The sequence below is a fragment of the Stenella coeruleoalba genome (genome assembly GCF_951394435.1).
Source record: "Stenella coeruleoalba genome assembly, chromosome: 19".
NCBI lineage: Eukaryota > Metazoa > Chordata > Mammalia > Artiodactyla > Delphinidae > Stenella > Stenella coeruleoalba.
Genome location: NC_137165.1, coordinates 11,653,450 through 11,678,492, shown reverse-complemented (window position 1 = coordinate 11,678,492; position 25,043 = coordinate 11,653,450). Strand labels below are relative to the sequence as shown.

The following is a 25,043-nucleotide window of genomic DNA, read 5'->3' as shown; positions in this document are numbered from 1 at the left end:
ACAGACATTGGCTCAAACCTGGCTGGAGGGTCTTGAGGGGATGCTGGCTGGGGGATTTCTGGGGAAGATTTTCCTCTCTGATAAATACACATGAATATATTTCAGGAGAAATCTTCCTTATTGGGACTTCCCTGACCGTCCAGTGGTCAAGACTTCACCTTCCAATGTAGGAGGTGCGGGTTTGATTCCTGGTCAGGGAGCTAAGATCCCACATGCCTCTCGGCCAAAAAACCTAAAACATAAGCAGTATTGTAACAAATTCAATAAAGACTTCAAAAATGGTCCACATCAAAAAAATCTTTAAAAAAAGAAAAGAAATCTTCCTTCTTATATGTGAGAGGGCAAACCTGCAGACGAAGGCTGAGGTAGCCAGCCTTCAAGAAGATCTCCAGGTAGCTTTGCCTCCTGGTTTCCATGCCCTTGTGTAGTCCTCTCGTGCAGTGAATCAGGGCTGGCCTATGTGACCGATTAGAATACAGCAGAATGCAGACTTAGAGGGCTAGATTGTGAAAGGTATTGAAGTTTCTGCCCTGGTCCCTATTGGATTGCTCCCTCTGGAGGGAGCAAGCCACCACACTGTAAGGACACATACCCCACTGTGAGGACACATACCCCACCGTGAGGACACTCAGGCAGATCTGCAGAGAGGAGTCAACAGCCAGTGCCGACTTGCCAGCCATGTGGGTGAACCATGGGGGTCCTTGGAAGTGGACCCTCCAGCTCCAGTCAAGCCTTCAGATGAGCACAGCCCCAGGTGACATCTCACTGCACCACATGGGAGACTGAGCCAGAACCCCCAGTAAGCTGCTCTGACCCACTGAAGCCGTGAGGGATAATAAATATTGTTGCTTAAAGCCATACATTTGGGGGGGGGGTTGTTATACAGCAATAGATAAGTACTCAAAGGCCAACACTATAAAGACTTCAGAGAGGAAAGATGGAAAACACTGGTGTCTTCGATGACATCATGGTGCCACTGAGTTCTCTCATCCAAGTACTAACCAGGCCCGACCCTGCTTAGCTTCCGAGATCAGATGAGATCGGGCGTGTTCGGGGTGGTATGGCCATAGACCATGGTGCCACTGAGTTAACCAACCCTGAAACCTCCTACTTCCCATCCCTTAGAGTGAGAGACGTACACACAAACTGCAAAGCTGAGTGGACCTTCTAGGGCCATCCAATCCCTCCACCACCATGGCTACCAACATTCAGATAGGGTAGTTGAGGCGCAGAGAGGGAAAGCCTCTGGTTTGCCCCTCGTAGTGTTGGACCCCAGGCTTCCTACGTGGTCATCCATGACTCTGTGTTGCCCCACGCCGGCCTCCTGCTCCTGGGACGTGATGTTCTTCTGTTTTATTCCTAAAATGCCTCTTGGGCAACGCCTCTTCATAAAAAACCCCTCTAGAGGTCAAATCCTGAATCCCTGGTAGGAACCCACCTTTGGAAGCCGAGGAGTCCAAGGCAGTCGGTCGTATTCTGATGCTGTGCTCCTGGCCAACACCCAGTCTCCTGGATTTGACCAATCCCGGGGGTTCTGACTCCTTGAGCTGCTCCCTTGCTCTGAAAGCCAAGGCAGGGTGGCATTCTGGGCTGGCATAGTGAGGGCTGGACCTGGAAAGGGGTGACCATGACCAGCGTATCTGGGGCAGCTGCCTCTGGATGGGGGGCAGCTCTGTCTCAGTGTTCACTAGCTGCAGTGCTCTTGTGTAGTTTGCATGAGTGTGAGTGTGTGTGTGTGCTTGCAGGCTTGGTTTCTCACTCATGCACTCATACTTGAGGGTGTAGCTCTGCCCGTCACTCCTCGGCCCTGAGGGCAGGGCTGAGACCAAAGTCTCATCTATGTGTGCCGGGGAAAACCCTGTTTTATTTAACACTGACATAGCATTTCCTCAACACCAGGCAAAGTTCTAGGCACATTTCAAACTCATTTAAGCTGCAACAACCCTACAAGGTATGTACTATCATTATCCCCATTTTATAAATTTATTTATTTACTTATTTTTGGCTGTGTTGGGTCTTCGTTGCTGCGTGCGGGCTTTCTCTAATTGTGGTGAGCGGGGGCTACACTTCGTTGCGGTGCGCAGGCTTCTCATTGCTGTGGCTTCTCTTGTTGCAGAGCACGGGCTCTAGGGCACGCAGGCTCAGTAGTTGTGGCGCGCAGGCTCAGTTGCTCCGCGGCATGTGGGATCTTCCCGGGCTGAAACTGGTGTCCCCTGCGTTGGCAGGTGGATTCTGAACCACTGCGCCACCAGGGAAGTCCCATCCCCATTTTATGGTTGGGATAATAGAGGCACAGAGAGGTTGATTGGCCTAAGATCAAAGGGTCAGTGAGTAGTGAGTCTGGCTCCGGGTTAGGATCTTAGCCATGATGCCAGCCTGCCTGCGTGTGCTCAGGCTGAAAGGCCTGATTCTGAACTTCCCTATGTTTCACAAAGACCATCCACATGGGGTTTGTGGTTGGACTGCATGGCAGAGGCCAAGGACCAATCACTACCATCAATATCATCACCATCATCGTCATAACAATAATAATTGTCACCGAATGCTTCCTACGTGCCAGGCTCTATGCCGGGAATGTTACGCGTACTTATCTCAGTTCGTCCTCACAGTTAACCGCTCCAGCACATATTCTTCTCTCTGTATCACACATGAGATCATTGAGGCTCAGAGAGGCTGGGGACTTGCCCAAGGTACACAGCTAGGAAGAAGCAAAATCGGAATTCGAATCCAGGCTCGTCAGACGGCAAAGCTCGTTTCCTTGCCATGTCACCAGACTGGTTTTTTGTTTGTTTGCTTTAACTTAAAAAAAAATTGAGGTGAAATTCACATAACATAAAATTTTAAACGTTTTAAAGCATGCAATTCGGTGGCATTTGTTACATTCACTATACTGTGCAACCATCACCTCTATCAAGTCCCCAAAACATTTTCATCACCCCAAGCGAGAGAGACCTATGTACCTACGAAGCATTCCCTCCTCTCAGCCCCTGGCAACCACTAATCTGTTTTCTATTTCTATAGACTTAACTATTTGGGGTATTTCATGTAAATGGAATCATATATTGTGTGACTTTTTGTGTCTGGCTCCTCTCACTTAGTGTGTTTTTGAAATTTAGCCACGTTGTACGTGGGTCAGGACCTCATGCCTCTTTATGGATGACTAACATTCCATTGCAGGTATACACCACATGTTGTTTACTGATTTGTCAGTTGATGGACATTTGTTTCCACCTTTTGGCAAGTGTGAATAGCACTGCTATGAACATTCATGTGACAGTGTTTCTTTGTGCCCCTATTTTCAGTTCTTTTGGGCATATGCTTAGGAGTAGAATTGCTGGGTCATGTGGCATTCTATGATTCACCTTATTTTTCTAAATTGGAGTATAGTTGCTTTACACTGCTGTGTAGGTTTCTGCTGTACGGCAAAGTGAATCAGCTATACGTATAAATATAGCCCCTCTTTTTTGGATTTCCTTCCCATGTAGGTCACCACAGAGCACTGAGTAGAGTTCCCTGGGCTATACAGTAGGGTCTCATTAGTTATCTATTTTATACAGAGTATCAATAGTGTATATATGTCAATCCCAATCTCCCAATTCATCCCACCCCCCCTTCCCCCCTTGGTGTCCATATGTTTGTTCTCTATGTCTGTGTCTCTATTTCTGCTTTGCAAATAAGATCATCTATACCATTTTTCTAGATTCCACATATATGTGTTAATATACGATATTTGTTTTTCTCTTTCTGACTTCACTCTGTATGACAGTCTGTAGATCCATCCACGTCTCTGCAAATGACACAATTTCGTTCCTTTTTATGGCTGAGTAATATTCCATTGTATATATGTACCACATCTTCTTTATCTATTCCTCTGTTGATGGACATTTAGGTTGCTTCCATGTCCTGGATATTGTAAATAGTGCTGCAATGAACATTCGGGTGCATGCATCTTTTTGAATTATGGTTTTATTTGGGTATATACCCAAGAGTGGGATTGCTGGGTCATATTGTAGTTCTACTTTTAGTTTTTAAAGGAACCTCTATACTGTTCTCCATAGTGGCTGTATTAGTTTATTAGTTTACATTCCCACCAACAGTGTAAGAGGGTACCCTTTTCTCCACACCCTCTCTAGCATTTATTGTTTGTAGATTTTTAAAAATTTTTATTTATTTATTTTATTTTTGGCTGCATTGGGTCTTTGTTGCTGCACGCGGGCTTTCTCTAGTTGCAGTGAGCGGGGACTACTCTTCGTTGTGGTGCACAGGCTTCTCGTTGCAGTGGCTTCTCTTGTTGCGGAGCACGGGTTCTAGGCTCGCGGGCTTCAGTAGTTGTGGCATACAGGCTCAGTAGTTGTGGCTTACAGGCTTAGTTGCTCCACTGCATGTGGGATCTTCCCAGACCAGGGCTCGAACCCTTGTCCCCTGAATTGGCAGGCGAATTCTTAACCACTGCGTCACCAGGGAAGCTCCATTGCCCATTTTTAATTGAGTTGTTTGTCATTTTGTGGTTTATCTTTTTATTTAGAAATAACTTTCAACTTACAGAAAAATTACAATATAGTACAAAGAAACCCAAGCAATCTTTACCCGAATTCATCTATTATTAACATTTTGCCCCATTTGCTTTCTTGCTGTATCTGTTTTTTCTTTTTTTTTTCCTGAACCACTCGAATGTAAGTTGCTTACAGGATGGCCCTTTACCCCTAAATGCTTCAGTGCAAGGATTTCACTTACATAACCGTAGTGCAGTCATCAACTTCAGTAAATTCAACACTGATCTATTTCTTCCTAATCTATCATCTACATTCCAATTTTATCCATTGATCCAATAATATGCATTTCTTCCTCCAGTTTAGGACCCAGTCCAGGATCCCATGTTGCATTTAATTATCATATCTCTTTCATATCCTTTAATGTGAAACAATCCCTCAGTCTTTCTTAGTCTTTTGTGACCTTGACATTTTGAATAATACAGTTCCTTTAAAAAAAAATAGTCTTCTATACTCTTACCATCTGATCTAGCAATTGTGCTTCTTGGTGTTTACCCAAAGGAGTTAAAAACTTATGGCCACACACAAACTTGCACATGGATGTTTTTTGATCAGCTTTATTTATAATTGCCCAAACTTGCAAGCATCCAAGATGCCCTTCAGGAGGTGAATGGATAAACCATGGCCCATCCAGACAATGGAATATTATGCAGTACTAAGAAGAAATGAGAACCTTCCAAAGGGGCAGCCGATGATGGCGCCCTGCTCGCCTGCGTCAGCGCCCTGGGCTGGTAGGACCTGCTCCCTTCCCTTGCCTCAAGGCGCTCTTCAGAATCTGAAAAGGAAGCAGTTGGGGGCATGGTGCCCGTGAGCTGGGGCGCACACCAGGGACATCTTTCGTCCCCAGGTCCCTCCCCGAGCTTGAGGTCAGAACAGAGATGAGAGTCTAGAGGAGAAAGGAAACTCGCCCTTTGGGCTGATGCCCACGCCGGGAAAGCTCTGGCTGACTCTTCGTGGTGCAAGCATCTCGGTCTTCATTTTACAGATGAGCAGACTTGAAGCTTAGAGGAACCCATTCATTTCTTAGTCCAACAGTTAATTAAAGCACCTACTTTGTGCCAGGCCCTGGGTTAGGCTCTGGAGACACAACCATGAACAAGACACGCGCTCCTGATGGAAGACACAAAACATAAGGGAGTGATGCCCAACTGAACTTGAGCCCGCAGAGGTCCGCACAGGGGTGCCCAGGAGCCCTGGGACCACACCAGCTCTGCCACACATGTATCAATACAGAGTGGTGGGCTGCCTCCCTGGACCTGTTTCTCCATGAGGAAGTGAGAACATCTGCTCCCTTCCCCTAACTTTCTGGAAAGAAGGCCAGGGAGGAAGAGCCCTCTCTCCCCCAAGGTCTTGGTTCTTTTGGACAGGTTCACTTGCCAGAAGACCAAGGGGGCTTATTTCTGCCGAAGCTGCAGGGATAGGCCTCAGGGCACAGAGCCCTAGTGACCTCACTGCTGGAGCAGGTGCAGGGGGATGGGATAGTTTCTAACTCAGGGGCACAACCTTTAGACACAGGGCCTCCTCCTCTTTCAAACACTGCGTGGCTGGAGAGCCAGGGGCTAGAGCTGTCTCCCTACATGGTGTCTATAAAGCAGTGCTGGACAGCTGGGGCCGGACTAAGAGCTGCTGGCAGGTAGATCTGGTTTCCCGTACCAGCCGTGGCTGTGGGCAGTTCACTTAAGCCCCTCTGAGTCTCAGTTTCATCCCAGAAATGGAGGAAATGACAGTATTTACCGTATAGAGGTGTTGGGAGATCAAATGAGATAATGCATTTAAAATGCTGTACAGTGGTTAAGAATCCACCTGCCAATGCAGGGGACACGGCTCGAGCCCTGGTCCAGGAAGATCCCACATGCTGTGGAGCAACTAAGCCCGTGCACCACAACTACTGAGCCTGCGCTCTAGAGCCTGTGAGCCACAACTACTGAGCCCGCGCGCCACAACTACTGAAGCCCCTGCCCCTAGAGCCCGTGCTCCGCAACAAGAGAAGCCACCACAATGAGAAGCCCACGCACCACAACGAAGAGTAGCCCCCGCTCGTCGCAGCAAGAGAAAGCCGCGTGCAGCAATGAAGACCCAGTGCAGCCAAAAATAAATAAATTAAATAAATACATTTTTAAAAAAAGAAGAAGAAGAAATGAGCTCTCAAGCCATGAAACAACATGGAGGAAACTTCAATGCAAATGACTAAGACAAAGAAGCCAATCTAAAAGGGCTACATCGTGTAAGATTCCAACTATATGACATTCTGGAAAAGGCAAAACTATGGAGACAGTAAAAATATCAGTGGTTGTCAGAGGATGAGGGGAGGGAGGGATGAATAGGCAGAGCACAGAGGATTTTAGGGCAATAAAACTATTCTGTGACACTATAATGGTGAGTACATGTGGTATATTTGTCCAAACCCATAGAAGGTACCACACCAAGAATGAACCCTAATGTAAACTATGGACTCTGAGTGATAATGATGGGTCAAGGTCATCAACTGAAGCAAATGTCCCACTCGGGAGAGTGGGGTGCTGATAATAGGGGAGGCTATGCGTGTGTGGGGCAAGTGGGAGTAAAGAGTAAAGAGGGGTAAATGGGAAATCCTAACCTTTTGCTCAGTTTTGCTGTGAACCTAAAACCGCTCTAAAAAATAAAGTCTATTAAAAAAATAGTGTCCCTCATTTGGGTTTGTCTGATGTTTCCACGTGATTAGATTGGGGTCATGCATTCCTGGTGGGAATCCTGCCCCTCGTTGGTGATGCTATTTTAATCCTTTGGTCAAGATGTTGCCTGATTCTCCTCCTGTATCGTTACCCTTCCCCCCACCTGCTACTAATAAACAATCTGTAAAGAGACACTTTAAGAGCATGCCAATATCTTTCCCCTCATCAAAAATCTCCCGCTAAACTTCACATCCAATGTTGAGTTTTGCCCACAGGCTGCCTTCCTGTCGGCCGCCCCTCGCTGTCTTTGTTTCTCCGGTTAGGACATTACGTAGGAGCAGGTTAGCCTCCGCTTCCGGTCCAGTCCAGTGTCGCTCTCCTGGCCAACACCCAGCCTTCCTGATCTGACCCGGGTTCGAGTCCCTCATTCACAGCCCATCTCATGTGTGGCAGCCAGACCTTCCCACAGCGAGTGGGACTCTGGGAGACTCGTCTCATTTCCTGTCCTGCAAAGCTTCTCTTTCTCACGGCTGCTACCATAGCCCCAGGCTAGGTCAAAAGGACCAGCCACCCTGGGTGGTGAGGCCAGGAGCTCTCTTCCCCCCAGCAGGCCTCAGGGGCTGCGGATGGTGAAATCTCACCTTCGAGGCTGCACTGGGCTCAGTAGAGACCTGCAATAAGATACCGAGCGGTTAGGGCAGCTGCTTTGAGGTTGGGCGGCTGGGAGCCCACAGGAAGTGACTTGGTGCAGATCTGATGCGTCTTTACCCCAGCACCCATCCCGGGACGGGAGCTGTAGGCTGGCGAGGCTGGGGGCATGTCCGCGGAGTGCGGGGAACCTGGGCCCGAGGGGCTTCAGGGCTGGTCCCCGGGGCCAGGCAGGCACTCAAGGGCCATGGGCTCGGGTCCGTGCCCCTCTCCATCCACGCCCACCCCCTGGAGCCTGCCCCGCTGGAGAGCTTACGTGGCTGCTGCCGTGCTCTGCTACATCAACCTCCTGAACTACATGAACTGGTTCATCATTGCAGGTGAGGAAGGGGACGGGCATCCTGGGCGGCACTTGCCCATCTACCTGCTGGCTGCCCTGCCACCAGCCGTTTTCGCCATTTTCTTTGTTTACCTGTGTTGTCTCTTGCCAATGAATATGTCTAATTCGTGTAAGTAAAAGTATTAAAAGGGAAGGAAAGACATACAATTGGTATCTGGACGTTGTGGCAACTGGGTACAAAGTGAATATCAGAACAAAACCCTCTCACTTTGCTTCTCTGCTTCTTGCATCTTTTTCACCCACTGGCTGGTCTCACAGGTGTGGATGTGGGGCTTTCTTCTCCATGGTGGGGGTGTTTCTGCAGGGCTCCATTTGTGACTCTGGGTGGGAGGGTAGACCCAGCTCCCCTAATTCCAGCTGTACAGCCGTAGGTGGCTGGAGCCTCTGTTTCTCCATCTGTATAATGGGGACAGTGATACTGAGGGCCCTCAGCCATCTCATAATTCAATCAAAGTGATGACAGGGCCAGAGCCTCACAGCTCAGATGAGCAGGTGCCTGGGACCGTGACTAACTCTGGAGTACCACCAAGGGGCTGAGGGGATTTCGGCCTAGCAATCTCTCGGAGGGGCTTCAGAGCAAGAGCCTGCCACCCTCAGGGGCCGAGTTCGGACCTAAGTGGGACCCTCTGAAGCTCTCATGGGCATTCCATGTTTGTGTGTCCATGCCCCTGGAAGAACATGCTTGTGTGTGCATGTGTGCAGGCCAGGGCACATATGCCTTTGCATGTACATGCTCATGCAGGTGTATGTATGTCTATGAATGTCTGGAGTGTGTATACAAGCAGGGCTGCACAATCCCAGGGACATTCATTTACACTGTAGTCTAAGTGAATGGCTGCCGTCACTATGACTGTGACGTGAATGGCAGCCCTGCACACATGCAAATGCATGCATGCCTGTGCGTGTGTCTTTACGTGTACATCTCAGTGTACGTATGTCCGGGTGTACGAGACTGGGCTTACACGCCTGTGAGTGCAGGCTCCTGTATGTGTATGTCTCGGTGCCTCGGGTGTGCCTGTTTGTATGCAGCGGTGTGGATCTGCATGTCTGTGTGCCTGCGTGACTAAGTGTCATGCTTGTGCATGAATGTGTGTGTATATCTGTGCCTTTGGGATGTGCTGGCTCCTGTATGTGTGTGTGTGTGTATGTGTTTGTGTGCATGTGTGGGAGAGAGGGGAAGAGAACAGTGGGCCCGGGTGCCACACCAGTGCTGTGCTGGTCGGCTGCAGGCCTGTCCCAAATGCAGGGGCAGCTGCCCTTAGAGGCCTGGCAGGCAACTTCCCATTTCCTGAGCACTGTCCTTCCGCCCACAGGAGTTCTGCTGGACGTACAGAAGTTTTATCAGATCAGTGACAGCAATGCTGGTTTGCTTCAGACAGGTAAGGAGGGAATCCCCAGCCTGGGGCCCTGGGCTCATGCTGGGTGGGGGTCTTTCAGCAGGTCCTGCTCTGTGTCCATCTCCAGCTGCTGGGAAATGCGTGCCAGGCTGAGCCTCACTGAGTCCCTTGGCACAGAGGATGGGTGGTATTTGGGTGGGAGGGACAGTCTGGGTCGGAGAAGGAGGCAGCACAGGCTGGGATCTGGTTGGTGCCTGAACAGCCTCTTAGGGTTTGAGGGTAGGAGCTGTGGAAGAAGCAACGGGAGCCGGGGCTGGAAAAGCCTCCCGAGTGGAGTTGCTCACTCATCCTTCACATCTGTTAAGCTCAGCTTTGTAGCCGGGGTTGAGAGTTTCTGACGTGTGCTTTCCTCTCACGGACCTGATCGCTAGGACACAGACAGACAGACAGTGGACTTCCCTGGCAGTCCAGTGGTTAAGACTCTGGGCTTCCACTGCAGGGGGCATGGGTTCGATCCCTGGTTGGGGAACTAAGATCCCACATGCCTCGAGGAGCAGCCAAAAAAAAATAAAAAAAGGTAGACAGAGACACGTACCCCGCCCATGGGCTCAGGTGGGGTCTGGGCCCACTGGGGCCTACATTCCAGCAGTGGGGAGCAGCCACACCTCCCATTCCAAGGTTGGGGTTGCAAGGCATTAACTTTTCCCCAATGTCTGGATGGCGACACACACATGCACACGCACATGTATGCACACACTGTCACAACACAGGATACACGTGTGTGTTCTTTACAGTTTTGAGAGAATTCATGTACAGATCGAGCCCGTATATTTCTTTCCTAAAATAGATCTGCCTGAGAACAAGCATCTGGCTCTTTTTTTCCCACCTCCCCTTTAATACTCACCTGTCCACCATTTAAAACATATATTTATTTATTTATTTGGCTGTGCCAGGTCTTAGTTGTGGCATGTGGGATCTAGTTCCCTGACCAGGGATCGAACCCGGGCTCCCTGCATTGGGAGCGTGGAGTCTTAACTGCTGGACCACCAAGGAAGTTCCCGTCCACCATTTTTGGCAGGAAAATACACCTATCCCCATTCTGAGTTTTACTAGGTATAGAAACCTCCAGGGTACTAGACAAAGGGACCCCTCATGGCTGTTTGGCTTCTGTTGATGAGGCCCTGGAACGGGTCAGAGAGAGCATCGGTAGAAACCAATTGGGGATGTTTCCTCCAGGCTACAAACCCGGGGATGGCAAGGCGCCAAGCCTTATCTAGCTGTCCCGCTTGTGTGTGACAGTCTACTATTTATCTGCGATTGAGAATTCAGAAGTGAGATGGTTGTCTTAGGGATGGGTATCAACACATGTATTTCAACTAAAAAAATGAAGCCAACATTTTAATATCTTTTCTTTTTTTTTTTTTTTTGTGGTACGCGGGGCTCTCACTGTTGTGGCCTCTCCCGTTGCGGAGCACAGGCTCCGGAAGCGCAGGCTCAGCAGCCATGGCCCGCGTCCCCTGCATCGGCAGGCAGACTCTCAACCACTGCGCCACCAGGGAAGCTCTTAATCTCTTTCTTACAGACAACCAGTCTGATCTGTCCTACTGATTGGGCAAATGAGGACTGGCTTTGCCCATAAGCCTTTATGGTAGACATTTCCCGTAAACTGAATGAGCTTAATCTGCAGCCTAAGGATTTGGATGAAAATATAGTTTAAAACATACAATCATGCTGGAAATCACATCCTTCTCAACTATTTAAACTTACGATAAAAATGCCTCAGCTGAAAACATGCAAAAGGGTACACAGTTCTGTAAACCGAGGCACCGAGCAAAAGAGGTAGATCACTGGTTAGACCACCGTATTTTCCAATTGCTCCTGTCTTGGGGCTGAGGCCGGCAGCTGGTGCTTACCTTCCAGTCATATTGTAGCCAAAGGGAGACTGTGTCTCGGTTCAATACCCACAACCTTCTAGATTAAACAGATAATGGAATCTGAGTCAGTATTTCCCTTCCCTGGTTCTTACCATGGTGAACAGGATTATGACCACAAGGCCCCTGATAAGTGAGTTGTGGGGAGGGAGAAGTTTGTGTGTATGAGAGAGAGCGGGGGGAAGCCTGTGAACGTGGGGACGTGCTTGTGAGTGTGTAGTGGGGAATGTGCGTGTGCGTGTGAGTGTGTGTGTTTGAGGTTGGATGAAGGGAAGGGGTTTCTCTGCAGAAGCAGCCCAAAGAGGTGTGTGGAAAGGGCAGTGGGCTTGGAGGCCTGACGACCAGGCTTGTCCCCAGTGACCTCAGGTGAGTCTTTTCACCTTTCTGGGTCACCGTGCAATGGCCCTAAGACCCACCCTGCTGTCTGCAGGGTGGTAGACTGGAGGAAACCGATGACTCAGAGGGCACGGTGTAGCTCTAAGAGTGGGGTGGAAGGTGGGGGGAAGCAGTGGTCAGACACCCCTCGCCCCACCGCTATGGGACAGAGAAGCTGCTGGAGTTAGTTAACTGATTTACAATATTTAAAACGAACACTGATGTGGACCTCACCGTGTGCCAGGTGCTAGTCTAAGGGCTTAATAACATTAACTCATTTAATCTCACAACAATCCCACGAGGCAGGGATTATTATTATGCCCATTGTACGGATGATGAACCTGAGGCACAGAGAGGCTATGGGGCTTGCTGAAGGTCACACAGCTGGTAAGTGACAGAGCTGGGATTCAAATCCAGGTAGCTGCTTACAGAGTCCTTCTCTGAACCCTGTGCTCCTTAATTACTCCCACCTTGTCACAGAAATGATTTTAATCTGGAGAGCGAAGGCGTGCCTGCCTTCCACTTGGGGGCAGGCGTCTCCAACCCAGGAGATCTGCAGGTTTAAGGTGTTTATATCCTGTAAAGGATTCCCTACCCCAAATCTCATAAAAGTATGAGATTTGGGGAAATATTTTATAAGCTTTAGGTAAAGAAGATGTGCATTAACAAGACACAAAATGACTCCCCCCCCAGGAAGATTGATAAATTTGACTACATCAAAGCTAAATCCTTCTGTATGATGGTGATTGAAACTATAAGTGCAATTAGCAATAATAATAGATGACATTTGTTGGGCATTTACATAAAGCCCGTCACTGCCTTTTATATGCTTTATTTTATTTAATCTTCCCCATAACCTTATGGGGGAAGTACTATTACTATCGTACTCTGTAGTTGATAAAGGGAAAACAGGAGAGTTAAGGATTTTGTCCAAAGTCACACAACTAGGAAGTGGTGGGGTCAGGATGTGAGCCCAGGTATTCAGTCGCAGAATTTGCATTTTAAATCCTTAATACAAATATAAAGGACTGGGAGAAATTTATCCACAAAGAGCGCGATAGAAAAATAGGCAGAGGATGTGAACACAGAGCCTGCTACTCAGCCTCACTTGGGAAAAGAACAATGCAGGTTAAAACGTCAGCGAGACGCCATTTGTATTTCAACCATTAAATGAACAAAAATAAATCGATTGATCCTAGCAAGTGTCAGCAAGCAATAAACATACTTCTATTCAAGTGTAAATTGATACAGCCTTTTTGGAGGCCTATTTTGGCAGTAGTTATTATATATTTAAATGCCGTTCACACCAAAGACCTTTCTCAGCGGAGGATTAGGTCAAACCATATTAAACTGCCGTTTTTGTAGGTCAAAACTGGCTTAATTTCCGCAATTGCCTACGGCTCAACCCAGTAATAGAGCGGGTCGGGGCAAAGTGGGAGGGGCTGGAACCTGAGCTGGGACGAATCTGGACATTCATTGGGCTCAGGAAATGTCAATCATCTGTGCTCCTGAATGAAGACGCAGACGCTGGGCGGGGCCCCCCAAAGCCTAAGGCCCTTGGGTGGTGGGACGGGGTGGAGGAGGGTCGGACCTTGCCCAGGTCACCTGGCGGCTCTCGGAGGCAGCGGAGGAGGGTGGAGGAGATTTTATTTGAGGAACAGAAGCAGTGAAGGTAGTTATCCACGTGGTATAGTCACGCAAAAACGTGGCAGTTTCTTTGTCCTCGCAGAATAGCAAACGCATTCACTAATCCAGTCACCAATTCATAAGCGTTTAGTACTTTAAAAAACTGTATAAATACAACTGCAGCGTCAGGGGAATGTTTTACCTACTTAGGAAGACCAAATCTTTTCCAGCCTCCAGGGGCCGCTGGTTTATAATCACTGTGCTCATTCTAAACCGTGCTCATCAGCTCGGAGCAGGCACCTGGCCCGCACCCCGCCCCCTCTTGCCTTCCACGCCCTGCCTCCAGCAGGGGCTTGAGAGCGAAGTCCCTGTGAGTTCTCCGAGAGACAGGGCCCTGGCAGCTCCACGCCGGGCTCTGTGTTCACTTCTGTCTCACGTTTACACGGCCTGGGAGGGGGATGTTGACTTCTCCACTGCTGGGCTGGTGCTCAGAGAGGTGGAGTTAGTAACCCAAGGCTGCACAGTGAGCAAGCAGCAGAACTGAGATTTGAGTCGGGGCCCTGCCCCCACCCTTTCCTTCCAGTCCCCCTGACTCTGGGCAGTGGTGGGGATTGGATTGGGGGATTCACCTTATCTTTTCCTCCTCCCAGCCTCCACCCACTGCCAAGCTTGTGGTGTCTGAGCTGGTTCCCTTTTCTGGGCCTGCTGGACCCATCTGCCCCCCGCCCCCACCCCCCCTCCGCCTTTGTCGAGCCGGGGATGCATGCTGCCCCCTGCGTGTCTCCTTCAGTCTTCATCGGCTGCCTGCTGCTGTCTGCACCCGTGTTCGGCTACCTGGGCGACCGACACAGCCGCAAGGTGACGCTGAGCTTAGGTATCCTGCTCTGGTCAGGAGCAGGCCTCTGCAGCTCCTTCATCCCCCCTCGGGTAGGTACCTTCACCCCTTCCCAGGCCCCCGGGGGACCCTCCCCCACCTTCTTCCTCCCTGATCCAGCCCCAGCAGAGCTGCTTCTGCTCCATTGCAGGCTCCAGGCTGGCTGGGGGATTGTCTTCTAAGGGCTGAGAGAGGGGCCTTCTGAACAGGCTGTTGGACTTTCTTAACAGGGGCCTTCCTCTCTGGCATCTCCCGCTGCTGCCCATGGCTTCACTTCCGCTCGACTGTGCTGGGGCTGGGGGTGAGGGTAACTGCTACTGTCTGCGGGAACTGGCCTGGTTAGCACAGATGATGCCCAGGAAGAGGGCTACTCAGGGCAGGGGGTTGGGGGTGGCTGTGGACACCAGCAGGGGGCACCCGTGTGGTTTGGGGAGCCTGGACTGGGAGGATAATGAGGTGTCTGGAGCCCTGATCTCCCTCTCCTCCCCTGGGGCACGTGTCACCAGATGCCCTCGGGTCCCTCTGACAAATCCTCAGGTCCCCTTGCCCTGAGGGTGATTTCTGGAACTCACTGCAGTCTTGTGCCTGTTTGCCCAGTACTCCTGGCTCTTCTTCCTGTCCCGGGGGGTGGTGGGCACTGGCACTGCCAGCTACTCCACCACTGCGCCCACTGTCCTGGGAGACCTCTTCGTGAGGGACCAGCGAACCCGAGTGCTGGCCATCTTCTACATCTTTATCCCTGTTGGAAGGTTGGTATTACCCTGGATCCACTTCCCTGGGTGGTAAACTGAGGCCTAAAGGAGTCAGAACAGGAGCCGGGCTGGGTGGAGGAGACATCAGAGCAGAAAGGCTTGGAATCCCAACTCTACCCCTTCCTCACTGTGTCACTTTACCTCTCTGAACCTCAGTTTCCTCATCTGTAAATGGGGCCAATAACACGAACTGACAGGCTATGGTGGGAGTTAGAGATACATAATGAGGATGCTCCCTACATGCTAGTACACTCCAGGAAGGGGTGAGAAATAGCGGTGCAGCAGTGTGGGCTGCACAGGGAGGGGCCAGCCCTGGGAGGGGAGGCAGACAAATGTCTTAGGGTTGGGCCATGCACTCCATAGTGGGGTAGGACAGAGTGGGTTTTGCAGTCAGGCCCCTGAGCTCTGACTCAGGTTTCCTGAAATCTCCTGATTTGGGCAGGGCTGAGACTTGGGGAGGTGGGGTGGGTGGTCCCCAGATAGAGAGACAGTGGATGTTTGGGATGGGCCTGGAGCCAGAGGTCACCTGTGACTTGACCAAGGGCAGTAGACATCTGGGCCTCACGTGGCTCACTTTTCCCAGTGAAAAAGGCAATGAGCTGCAGAGAGCCGGCTCCCTGGGGTCGGGGCACCCCGGCTCAGGCTGGCCTTGGGGCCTCAGGGCTGCCTCCCTTCCCTCACTGCCCATTTCCCCTGCCCCCTGTCGCAGTGGTCTGGGCTACGTGCTGGGGTCGGCTGTGACGGAGCTGACCGGGAACTGGCGTTGGGCCCTCCGAGTGAGTCCAGCTTCCTTTTCTTCCCTCCGCTTTCCCCCTGGGCCGGCAGGGACTTTCCAGCCTCCAGTGGCCTTTGCCCCTTGGCACAGTATCTGGCGCCATGGGGGGTGTTCAGACATCAGCAGCTCAGACATTTGGGGCGTCCTGTGGACCACGGCCTCTGGAAGTCGTGCCCCTGGTTCAGATCCCAGCTGCTCAGTTTGCTAGCTTGCAAGTCACCTCCCTCTTCGGGGCCTCACTTTGCCTGTCTGTAGAGTGGGGGAGTAAAGTCTACCTTATGGAATTTTGAGGATTAATGAGATAAGGGATAGGAAGACACTAGGGCAGGGCTGGTGTGGCAGATGGAGGTGTGGGCCTGGAAAAGGGACAGTTATTGGGGCAGCAAGTACTCAACAGTCAGGGTCAGTGTAGTCAAGCCTCCAGGTCTCAACCATGTCAGGCTCACAGGTCCCAATAGAGTGGTGTCTGTATAGGACAGACAGGTGTTAAGTCAAACCCCAAGGGGACCCTGCTCCCCAGAGAGGCTGTCCTCTCAGGGGTGAGGGGGTGAGAAACAGTGGTTTGTCAAGCTCTGTGTATAACCAGCTCCCAGGAAGTGAGTCCCTCCCCCACCCGGACCACAGAGTTCAGTCACGGCCAGGATCTCCTGGGTCGCAGTAGTGTGTGGCCCTGAGCTTCCTGGGCCCTCCTGTCCCCAGATCATGCCCTGCCTGGAAGCCGTGGCCTTGATCCTGCTTATCGTCCTGGTTCCAGACCCACCCCGGGGAGCTGCTGAGAAGCAGGGGGTGGTGACCGTTGGGGGCCCAAGGAGCACCTGGTGTGAGGACGTCAGATACCTGGGGAGAAAGTGAGTGTCCCTGCCCCTCCCTGCATGTCACCGAAAACCCCTCTGTCTGCCCCGGCATCTCTGACTTCCTTCCCTCCACCTCCAGAGAACCCTCCCCTCTTCCTTCTCTGAGCTCCCACTCACCAACGGAGATGCCCCTCCCCAACTCGGAGGCCCCCTCCCCCTAGCCATGTGACGGAATACGGGCTGGGAGAGAGGGAGGAAGACACTGTGGGCTCCAGCCTTGGCTCTGCCCTGCCTTATCCCAGAGTGACCTGAGACTTGGAGCCTCACTTCCCTCATTTATTCAGTGGACATAGTTCTCCAGCTTTGCCGGCTTCTCAGGGTTACTGGGAAGATGCCCGAGTGAATCACTCACCTCTCTGAGCCTCACGGGAGAGCATCCCTCCTCTGTTCCAGGCGTGGTCGGGGAGGCAGATAGGAGTCACCCACATGGCCGGGTCTCATGATTTACCAAAATATGGGGCACGGGCAGGACCCCACTCTCTTTGTTACAGACCCACGAGCCGAGTGGAGGGCACTCAGAGGAGGGTGGGGCAGCACAGACAGCTTGCTGGAGAATGTGATGTTGGATTTGGGTCCGTCAGTCTGGGGAGACTTGGTCAGGCAGAGAGGAGGGAGGAAGGAACAGCTGGAGGGAAGGTGCGGAGGTGGGAGGGGCAGGCTGCTTAGGGAGTGTCGGGAAGGACCTGGAGCCACCTGAGTGCCCAGGAGAGGGGGAGTGGGGCAGTAGGAGGCTCCTGCAGCCCCAGCCCTCTCCCGGGTCGAGCCACATCATCTTCTCTTACAGCTGGAGTTTTGTGGGGTCGACCCTTGGAGTTACAGCCATGGCCTTTGTGACTGGAGCTCTGGGCTTCTGGGCCCCCAAGTTTCTGTTCGAGGCCCGTGTGGTGCACGGGCTGCAGCTTCCCTGCTTTCGGGAGCCGTGCAACAGCCAGGACAGGTGAGGAGGGGCGCCTGGGTGCCCGCCTCAGGGGGGCTCTTGATGGGGAAGTTTTCAGGAGGTTCTGAGCCCCCAGGTTCAGCCTCTGTGGGCTCATGGAGCTCTGGGCAGACACCGGGACTAGCTTGGGCAGAGCCCCTGGTTTTAGCTTGGGCAGAGCCCCTGCTGCTCTGAGCGGCCACAGGCGGCTCCCTCGTTCTCTCTGGGCCCCAGTCCCTGTCTTCCTGCTCTTGGGCTGCTATGGGGGTCCAGAAAGCACTTGCGGGTGGGTGAGGCTTCCGTGGGGCCTGTCCTTCGGAGGGACCCGTAGTGTGAGGTCGTCCCATTCTACAGATGGCAAACTGAGGCACTGGGATGCTTCATTACTTCTCTGGCTTAGGGATTTCACACATGCATTTGTATGTTCTCTGCCTCATTTGAGGCGCTGGCAGTCCTGGGAAAGCTGCTCTTCTCACCCTGCTGTTCTCCTGTCCCCCCAGCTGACCCTGTTCTCCAGGGGCTCCATGACCTCCTGATGGAGCGGGCATGTCTAATCCTCTCCTATTTGCTTCCTCCTTCTCCCTGCGGATGCTTTCCAGTCTCCTTGAGGACCCCTTCTCCTCCCTGATCCTGCCCCGATGGGTTTCTCAGAGTTCCTCAGGGCTCCGTGTTCTCCCCTGAGGCCTCAGTGACACTAGTGCTCTGCTGGCAGCATTGACATCCCTTCTCCCCAGCCTCCTCTCTTGCCTCTGCCTCCCTCCCTGATGCCCAGGGAGAGCTTCGTGTCATTTCCGGAATGTCCCCTGCTCCATCACTTGTCTCTGCCTTTGCCCAAGCTGTGCCCTTTGCCCATAGCTACCTTCCCTTTTCTCATCATTACTTCTTATAAGCTTTAACTTTAGTTCAGGCCCTATTCTAAGCCCTTTACATGAAAAACCCTCTGAGGTTTTATAATAATAAACCCTAGTATTCGTGTATTACAAATGAGGAGGCGGAAGATCAGAGAGGTTAAACAAATTGTCCGAGGTCACACAACTCGAGTAGCAGAGCCAGGATTCAAACCCATCTGACTCCAAAACTTCTGCTCTGAAGCTCCATGTACTGTTGCCTCTGGAGACTGCTTGGTACTGTTAATTGACTTGAACATCTCCCCACCAGCTGGCATACAGTGGGTGCTCAGGCAGCATCCAGTAAGTGAATGAATGAATGAATGCATCAAACGATACTGTGATTTTTTTTTTTTTTTTTTTTTTTTGGCCACACCAAGCAGCATGCAGGATCTTAGTTCTCTGACCAGGGATTGAACCCATGCCTCCTGCAATGGAAGCGTGAACTCCTAACCACTGGACCGCCAGGGAAGTCCCAGGATATTGTGATGTTTATCCTGGCTCTACAGCTAGATTCTTGGATCTCCCCAGAGGCAAAGACTGAGTCCTAAAAGTCCCACTGCAGCTTGAAAAAGTGGGGAAAAACCAGGTCTCCATCTCACTTCAGGCATTGACTGGCTGTCTGTTCCTGGGCCAGTGATTTCCCCATTGTCTTCTTCAGCCTCTTCCTCTAACTCAGCTTATTCCCAGAACCTGGCTGAGAAACTGTTTTAGGGTCCTGGGGCTGATGGAACGAATGACCACACACTTGGGTAGCTTCAAACAACAGAAACTTTTCCCATAGTTCTGGAGGCCAGAAGTCCATAATGGTTTCACGGGGCCAAAACCAAGTTGAGCAGGGCCACACTCTCGCTGGCGGCTCTCGGGGAGAATCCTTCCTTGCCTCTTCCAGCTTCTGGTGGCTGCTGGCGGTCCTTGGTTGTGGCCGCATCACTCCAAGCTCAACATCCACGGTCACGTTGCCTTGTCCTCTATGTCTCAGATCTCCCTCTGCTTCCCTCTTATAAGGACATTTGTAATTGCATTTAGGGCCCACCAAAAAGTTGGAGGATAATCTCCCTACCTCAAGAACATTAATGTAATCACATCTACAGAGTCTATTTTGCCATATAAGGGAATATATTGTCACAGGTTCCAGAGATAGATGTCTTGGGTTGCGGGGCATTATTCAACCTAACACAGGGTCCTGGTGTTCGGGTTCTGCACAGACCCTAGCTGTTAATACACCCTCCATAGTTAGGATAAGCCCGCAGGTGAGGGTGGGGCGGGAGCAGGAAGTTGCAGGACACAGGATTCTAGCTCAGCCAGAGGGAGAACTTCCAACATACAGAGCGGGGCCCAGCGGAAGGGGCAGCATTAGGGTAATGAGCTTCCCATCCCTGGGGGCATGTAAGTAGGAGTTGGATAGCTGCTTGCCAGGGCCATTGTACAGAGGATCAGCATAGAATTTGCAGGCTTTAAGGACCCTCTTGGCTCAGAGTCTGATTCTGGGAAGGCTTTATGGGGGTGGGGACATTTCGTGGTAGGTGTGTCCTCTGGCCACACCTCTGCTCAGGGGCACTGGGGGTCCCCCATCTACAGCGCCTGTTTGAATAAGCAATCCTAAGTCTTAGAAAGGTCTCGAGACCCTGCCAAGGCTGGCTCAGACCGGGACTCAGAGGTAGATAGCATTCATCCGGGATTTGGGGTCACTTGACTGGCTGAGCCGGAGCCTGGTACAGCTTGCAAGGCTAGGAAGGTTCGGTGAGCACCTTTAAGCTGCCTAAGGACACACATGCTTTGTTTGGAAGCAGAGGGCCAGGAGACCCTGGCTCTGCCAATGTGGGGCTGTGTGGCCTCGGACAGGTCTCTGCCCTCTCTGGGCTTTACACAATCTCCTATAAACCAAGGGGATGGGGCAGGGAAATAAACCCATTAGTCCTCAGCCTGTGGGACGGACATTTCACAGAAGTTATTTAGGGGAGAGGTAGTTTTTTGTGGCACTCAATTCGTCAGTAACCATAGTCTTGCGTCTGTCATGTTCTTACCTCTTGGTGGTAGCCATGGAGGTAATATCAGGCACCTGGCACTTTTGGAAAGGTTTAGATCTGGGAGGGGATCCTGGCCAGGTGGAGAATGGTGGGTGGGGGCAGTGGTGCTCCGAGGCAGGGAAGCCAGAAAGTGTAGGGTGAGTTTAGAGAATTTCCAGTCATTTGTGCAGAGTGAGGGAAGGAGAAAAGAGGGGAGGTTACACAGGTCAGCAGGGGCCAGTCCTGCAGTGCTGGCTGGGAGCCTGCCCTGAGGACAACAGGGAGCCACTTAGGGGCTGGAAAGGTCCTAGTTACCTTCATTTTTTCAAGAGTTCACGCTAGTCAGTCTCAGCATCCCTTTGGGCTTCTTTAAAAGGAGGCTTGGGGGACTTCCCTGGTGGTCTAGTGGTTAAGAATCTGTCTTCCAATGCAAGGGACGTGGGTTCGATCCCTGGTTGGGAAACTAAGATCCCACATGCCGTGGGCAACTAAGCCCGCATGCCACAACTACTGAGCCACAACTAGAGAGCCCACGTGACGCAGCTAAGACCCGACGCAGCCAAAAATAAAATGAATAAATATTAAAAAAGGAGGCTTGGGCCCATCCTTTGGGCTAGACCAGGAGGATGAAGGTGTATATTCACATCCTGTTGCTTAGTAGCTGGGTAATCTTGGACTCAACCTTTCTTTCTTTCTTTTTTTTTTTTTTTTAATATTTTGTTTATTTATTTATTTGGCTGCACTGGGTCTTTGTTGAGACACGTGGGATGTTCGTTGCCACGTGTGGGATATTTGTTGTGGTGTGCAGGATCTTTAGTTGCAGCATGCGAACTCTTAGTGTGGCATATGGGATCTAGTTCCTTGACCAGGGATCGAACCTGGGACCCCTGCATTGGGAGCATGGAGTCTTAGCCACTGGACCACCAGGGAAGCCCTGGCCTCAACCTTTCTTAACCTCACCTGTTTCAGCTGTCCACCTGGGAATTCTGGGAGAGATCAGTGAGCCATTTGGTTAATATCTCTTGTTCCAGGCTCTATGCTCCCAGCCTAGAGTCAAGAAAGTAAACCGAACCTGGTTTCTGTTCTCCAGGAATTCACAGCCTAGTGAATAACCTTGATGATAGAGACATGGAAGATGCTATGGGAACTGAAGGGGGTGAACAAATCAGCAGAGGGACAAGGGAAAGCATCCTCAAAGAGGGGACCTTTGTGATGGGTCTTGAAGGATGCATAGGAGTTCGGTAGGTAGAGAAACCAGTGAAGGGTGTTCCAGATGGAAGAATAAAAGTATGAAGTGGGGACAGCAACTAGTCTGGGGACTGAGGAGGATGGAATTGGGGTTTGTGGTTGAGGTCACCCAGAGTCAGATCATGAAGGACCATGTATACCACAATGAGCTGGAACCGAATCTGGTGGGTGTTTAAGAGCTGGTGGAGAATTTTAGGCAGGGAGTGGGCAGGGGCGTAGTCAGATCTGTGTTCTAGAAAGCATCCTCTGGGGGACCTGTATGGAGGTTGTCCTAGAAGGACAGGTTTCTACAGGAGGGAGGTGCAAGAGGGACCAAGTGGAGTTGAAATGGGTCTAGGAGTAGGTGGTAAAGGTAGTGAAGTTAAGAGGGGGCTACTTGAGAGGTGTTCAGAAACAGAGAGTCGAAGGATGGACTCAAGGAGGGGAGGGTGTGTGGGACTTCACTGGCAGCCCAGTGGTTAAGACTCCGCGCTTCCACTGCAGGGGGCATGGGTTTGACCCCTGGTTGGGGAACAAAAAAAAAGAGAGGAAGGGTGTGTACAATGCCGGTGTATCATAGGAGCTCGATAAATACATGCTCACTTACCTGCATTCTATTAGTATTGGGGCCTGGAAGGCGAGAAGGTTGGGGCCAGTGTGGGACTGTAGAGTTAAGATTTCTGAGTGGGGCAGTTTTAGGTGGTGAAACAGTGGAGGAGATTGCTGGCAATGAGGCAGGCTGGGCGCTGGGGTGCTGGGGTGCTAGGAAGATCACCCACATGGCCAGTGGCATCCCCAGGTTGAGGCAGGAAAGAGGATGGGAAGGGTAGGGGAGTATGTGGATCCCAGAGCAGGGTCCCAGGGACCCACGAGCATCGGTTAGGAGGGAGGGGAAGGGACCCACAGCCACACTTTCTGTAGGTACCAGATCACGCACTGGGGGGTATGCGGCCGGACCCCTATCCTGACGCCACCGGCTGACCAATCCCTCTCTGCTCTTTTCCATCAGCCTGATTTTTGGGGTACTGACTGTTGTGACTGGCCTTGTTGGGGTCATCCTGGGAGCAGAGGCTTCGAGGAGATACAAGAAAGTCAACCCAAGGGCTGAGCCCCTCATCTGTGCTGCCAGCTTGTTTGCTGCAGCCCCCTGCCTCTACCTGGCTCTCATCCTGGCCCCGACTACCCTCCTGGCCTCCTATGTAAGTGAAGGCCCCTTTGGAGGTGGGAGTGGGGTGAGGTGGGTAGGGAGCTCCTGTTTCACATAGGCTTACGCTGTGCCGGGTCTTCACGTACATTACGTTTATCCTTCTGGGGAGCTTTGTTATCCCCATTTAACAGATGAGGAAACTGAGGCTTACCAAGAGTAACACAGCTAGGGGCGGAACTGGGGTTTGAGCCTAAGCCTTTCTAAAGTGTGTCCTCTGAGCTCCTGGTTAATACTTTGATGGGAGAACATGAGACCCCTTTATTCCCAGGACATGTGTTGAGTCCAAGAAGAAATAGGGTAATTCTCCCCAGGTTACAGATGACGAAAGTGACGTTCAGATTGGCCATAGCCAGTGCGGACACTGCTTTAAAGGTGACAGTATTAAGGATACCGTATCTTCCAGATCCATATCCCATCACATCCCTTCATGTGCCTCACACTCCGGTTATACCAGTGACAGGTGCTCACATCTCCCAGCCTTTGCTTGTGTCCATTCCCTCCGCCGGGGGCACCATTCCCCTCTTCTGTGCATCCTAAAGTCGTTCTGCTGTAAGACCCAACTCAAAGGCCACCTCCTCCAAAACCTTCCCAGGCTACTCTATGCTCACATCAGAATTCACTGGGGCTCCGTGCATGTTTAGGTCTCATCAGGCGTCCTGGTGTATCCGTATCCCTACATACACACTTATATGTGTGCTGCTGTATCCCTGGCTCTCCAGGGCCCTGGCCCTGGTTGTCCCACCTGATGGGAAGGAGCCACTGATACTGGGAAGATGGCGCCAGCCTAGCCCCAGCTAGACTGGTTCAAGCTTCCTACCCCTCCACTCCCACTCCCTGGTCCTAAGGCCCTGGGGACCCACCACTGTGGACATGGAGGCCCCTGCATGTGTGGGTGGGGTTCACAGAGCAGGCTGGACTCAGAAAGCAAATCAATAACAGCTTTATTGTTCCCTGACCAGTTTGAGTGGGTCTCTCCCCCATGACCAGACCCCATAGCTTTTCTTTCTTTTTAAATTTTTTACATTTAATTTCATTTATTTATCTCTGGCTGCATTGGGTCTTGGTTGCTGCACGCGGGCTTTCTCTAGTTGCAGCGAGCGGGGGCTACTCTTCGTTGCAGTGGGCGGGTTTCTCATTGCGGTGGCTTCTCTTCTTGCTGAGCTTCAGTAGTTGTGGCACGCGGGCTCAACAGTTGTGGCTCACGGGCCCTAGAGCGCAGGCTCAGTAGTTGTGGTGCACAGGCTTAGTTGCTCCGTGGCATGTGGGATCTTCCTGGAACAGGGATTGAACCCGTGTCCCCTGCATTGGAAGGCGGATTCTTAACCACTGCGCCACCAGGGAAGCCCCCACCATAGCTTTTCCAGTTATACTCATGAAGCCCAGTCTCATTTAAATCAAAACTTTTGTTCTACTTCCAAATAAAGCTTCTATCCAGGTCCAGAAAATTACACTGGGGAGAGGGGGAGCTCTACTCGGTTGGATTCTCCTTGCTCCATCTCTGTCCTTGGTCCCCAAGACCACGGCTCCCCCGGGATCCTGACCGCTCCAGGGTTGGGCAGGCCAGCAAAGATGACCGGAAATGGGCCAGGTGTTATTGGTGTCTGGCGTTGTTTTGCTGACTGTCAGTGCCCTCCTTGTGGTAGATGCCCAGATGTTGGCTGACTCCTCTCTTGGGAGCACTTTTGTGGGTTCTGGGGGCCTCGGGCCCCAGCATTTGCATTGTCCAATTCCCTGGTGCAGGAGACATCGTCACCTGTGTACTGTTGCAGCTTCCCTCCGCTCCTTTCCAGGGTTGCCCTTCCAGCTCTTCCTCCTGGGCCCTGTCGCCCCAGGCAGGCACCCCATGGGGCTCTCCTCTTGTGACCCTCAAGCCTGTCTCCTCTCCATGGTTTCTGTTTGACCCCTGGATGTGCTCAGGATATAGCTGCCCCTACTGCTGCCCTTGTACATCCTCCTGTTCCCAGGTGACATGTGTTGGGGTGTCCTGAGGATGCTCTTTGTAGATGCATCCCAGGTGGCCCTGG

At 51.6% G+C, this 25,043-nt stretch overlaps 1 protein-coding gene across 1 annotated transcript in view; it reads left to right on the top strand.

Moving 5' to 3' along the window:
• Positions 1 to 13,875: 13,875 nt before the first annotated feature.
• Positions 13,876 to 25,043, top strand: part of SPNS3 (SPNS lysolipid transporter 3, sphingosine-1-phosphate (putative)) — a gene marked incomplete at its 5' end in the record, with an annotated part of 35,853 nt that continues 24,685 nt past the window's right edge. Inside the window, 7 exons of the mRNA XM_079905532.1 lie at positions 13,876 to 13,888; positions 14,309 to 14,445; positions 14,990 to 15,141; positions 15,854 to 15,920; positions 16,619 to 16,767; positions 17,558 to 17,710; positions 22,822 to 23,011. Of these exons, the coding sequence (XP_079761658.1) occupies positions 13,876 to 13,888; positions 14,309 to 14,445; positions 14,990 to 15,141; positions 15,854 to 15,920; positions 16,619 to 16,767; positions 17,558 to 17,710; positions 22,822 to 23,011 (861 nt within the window). The remainder of the gene's footprint in view (positions 13,889 to 14,308; positions 14,446 to 14,989; positions 15,142 to 15,853; positions 15,921 to 16,618; positions 16,768 to 17,557; positions 17,711 to 22,821; positions 23,012 to 25,043) is intronic.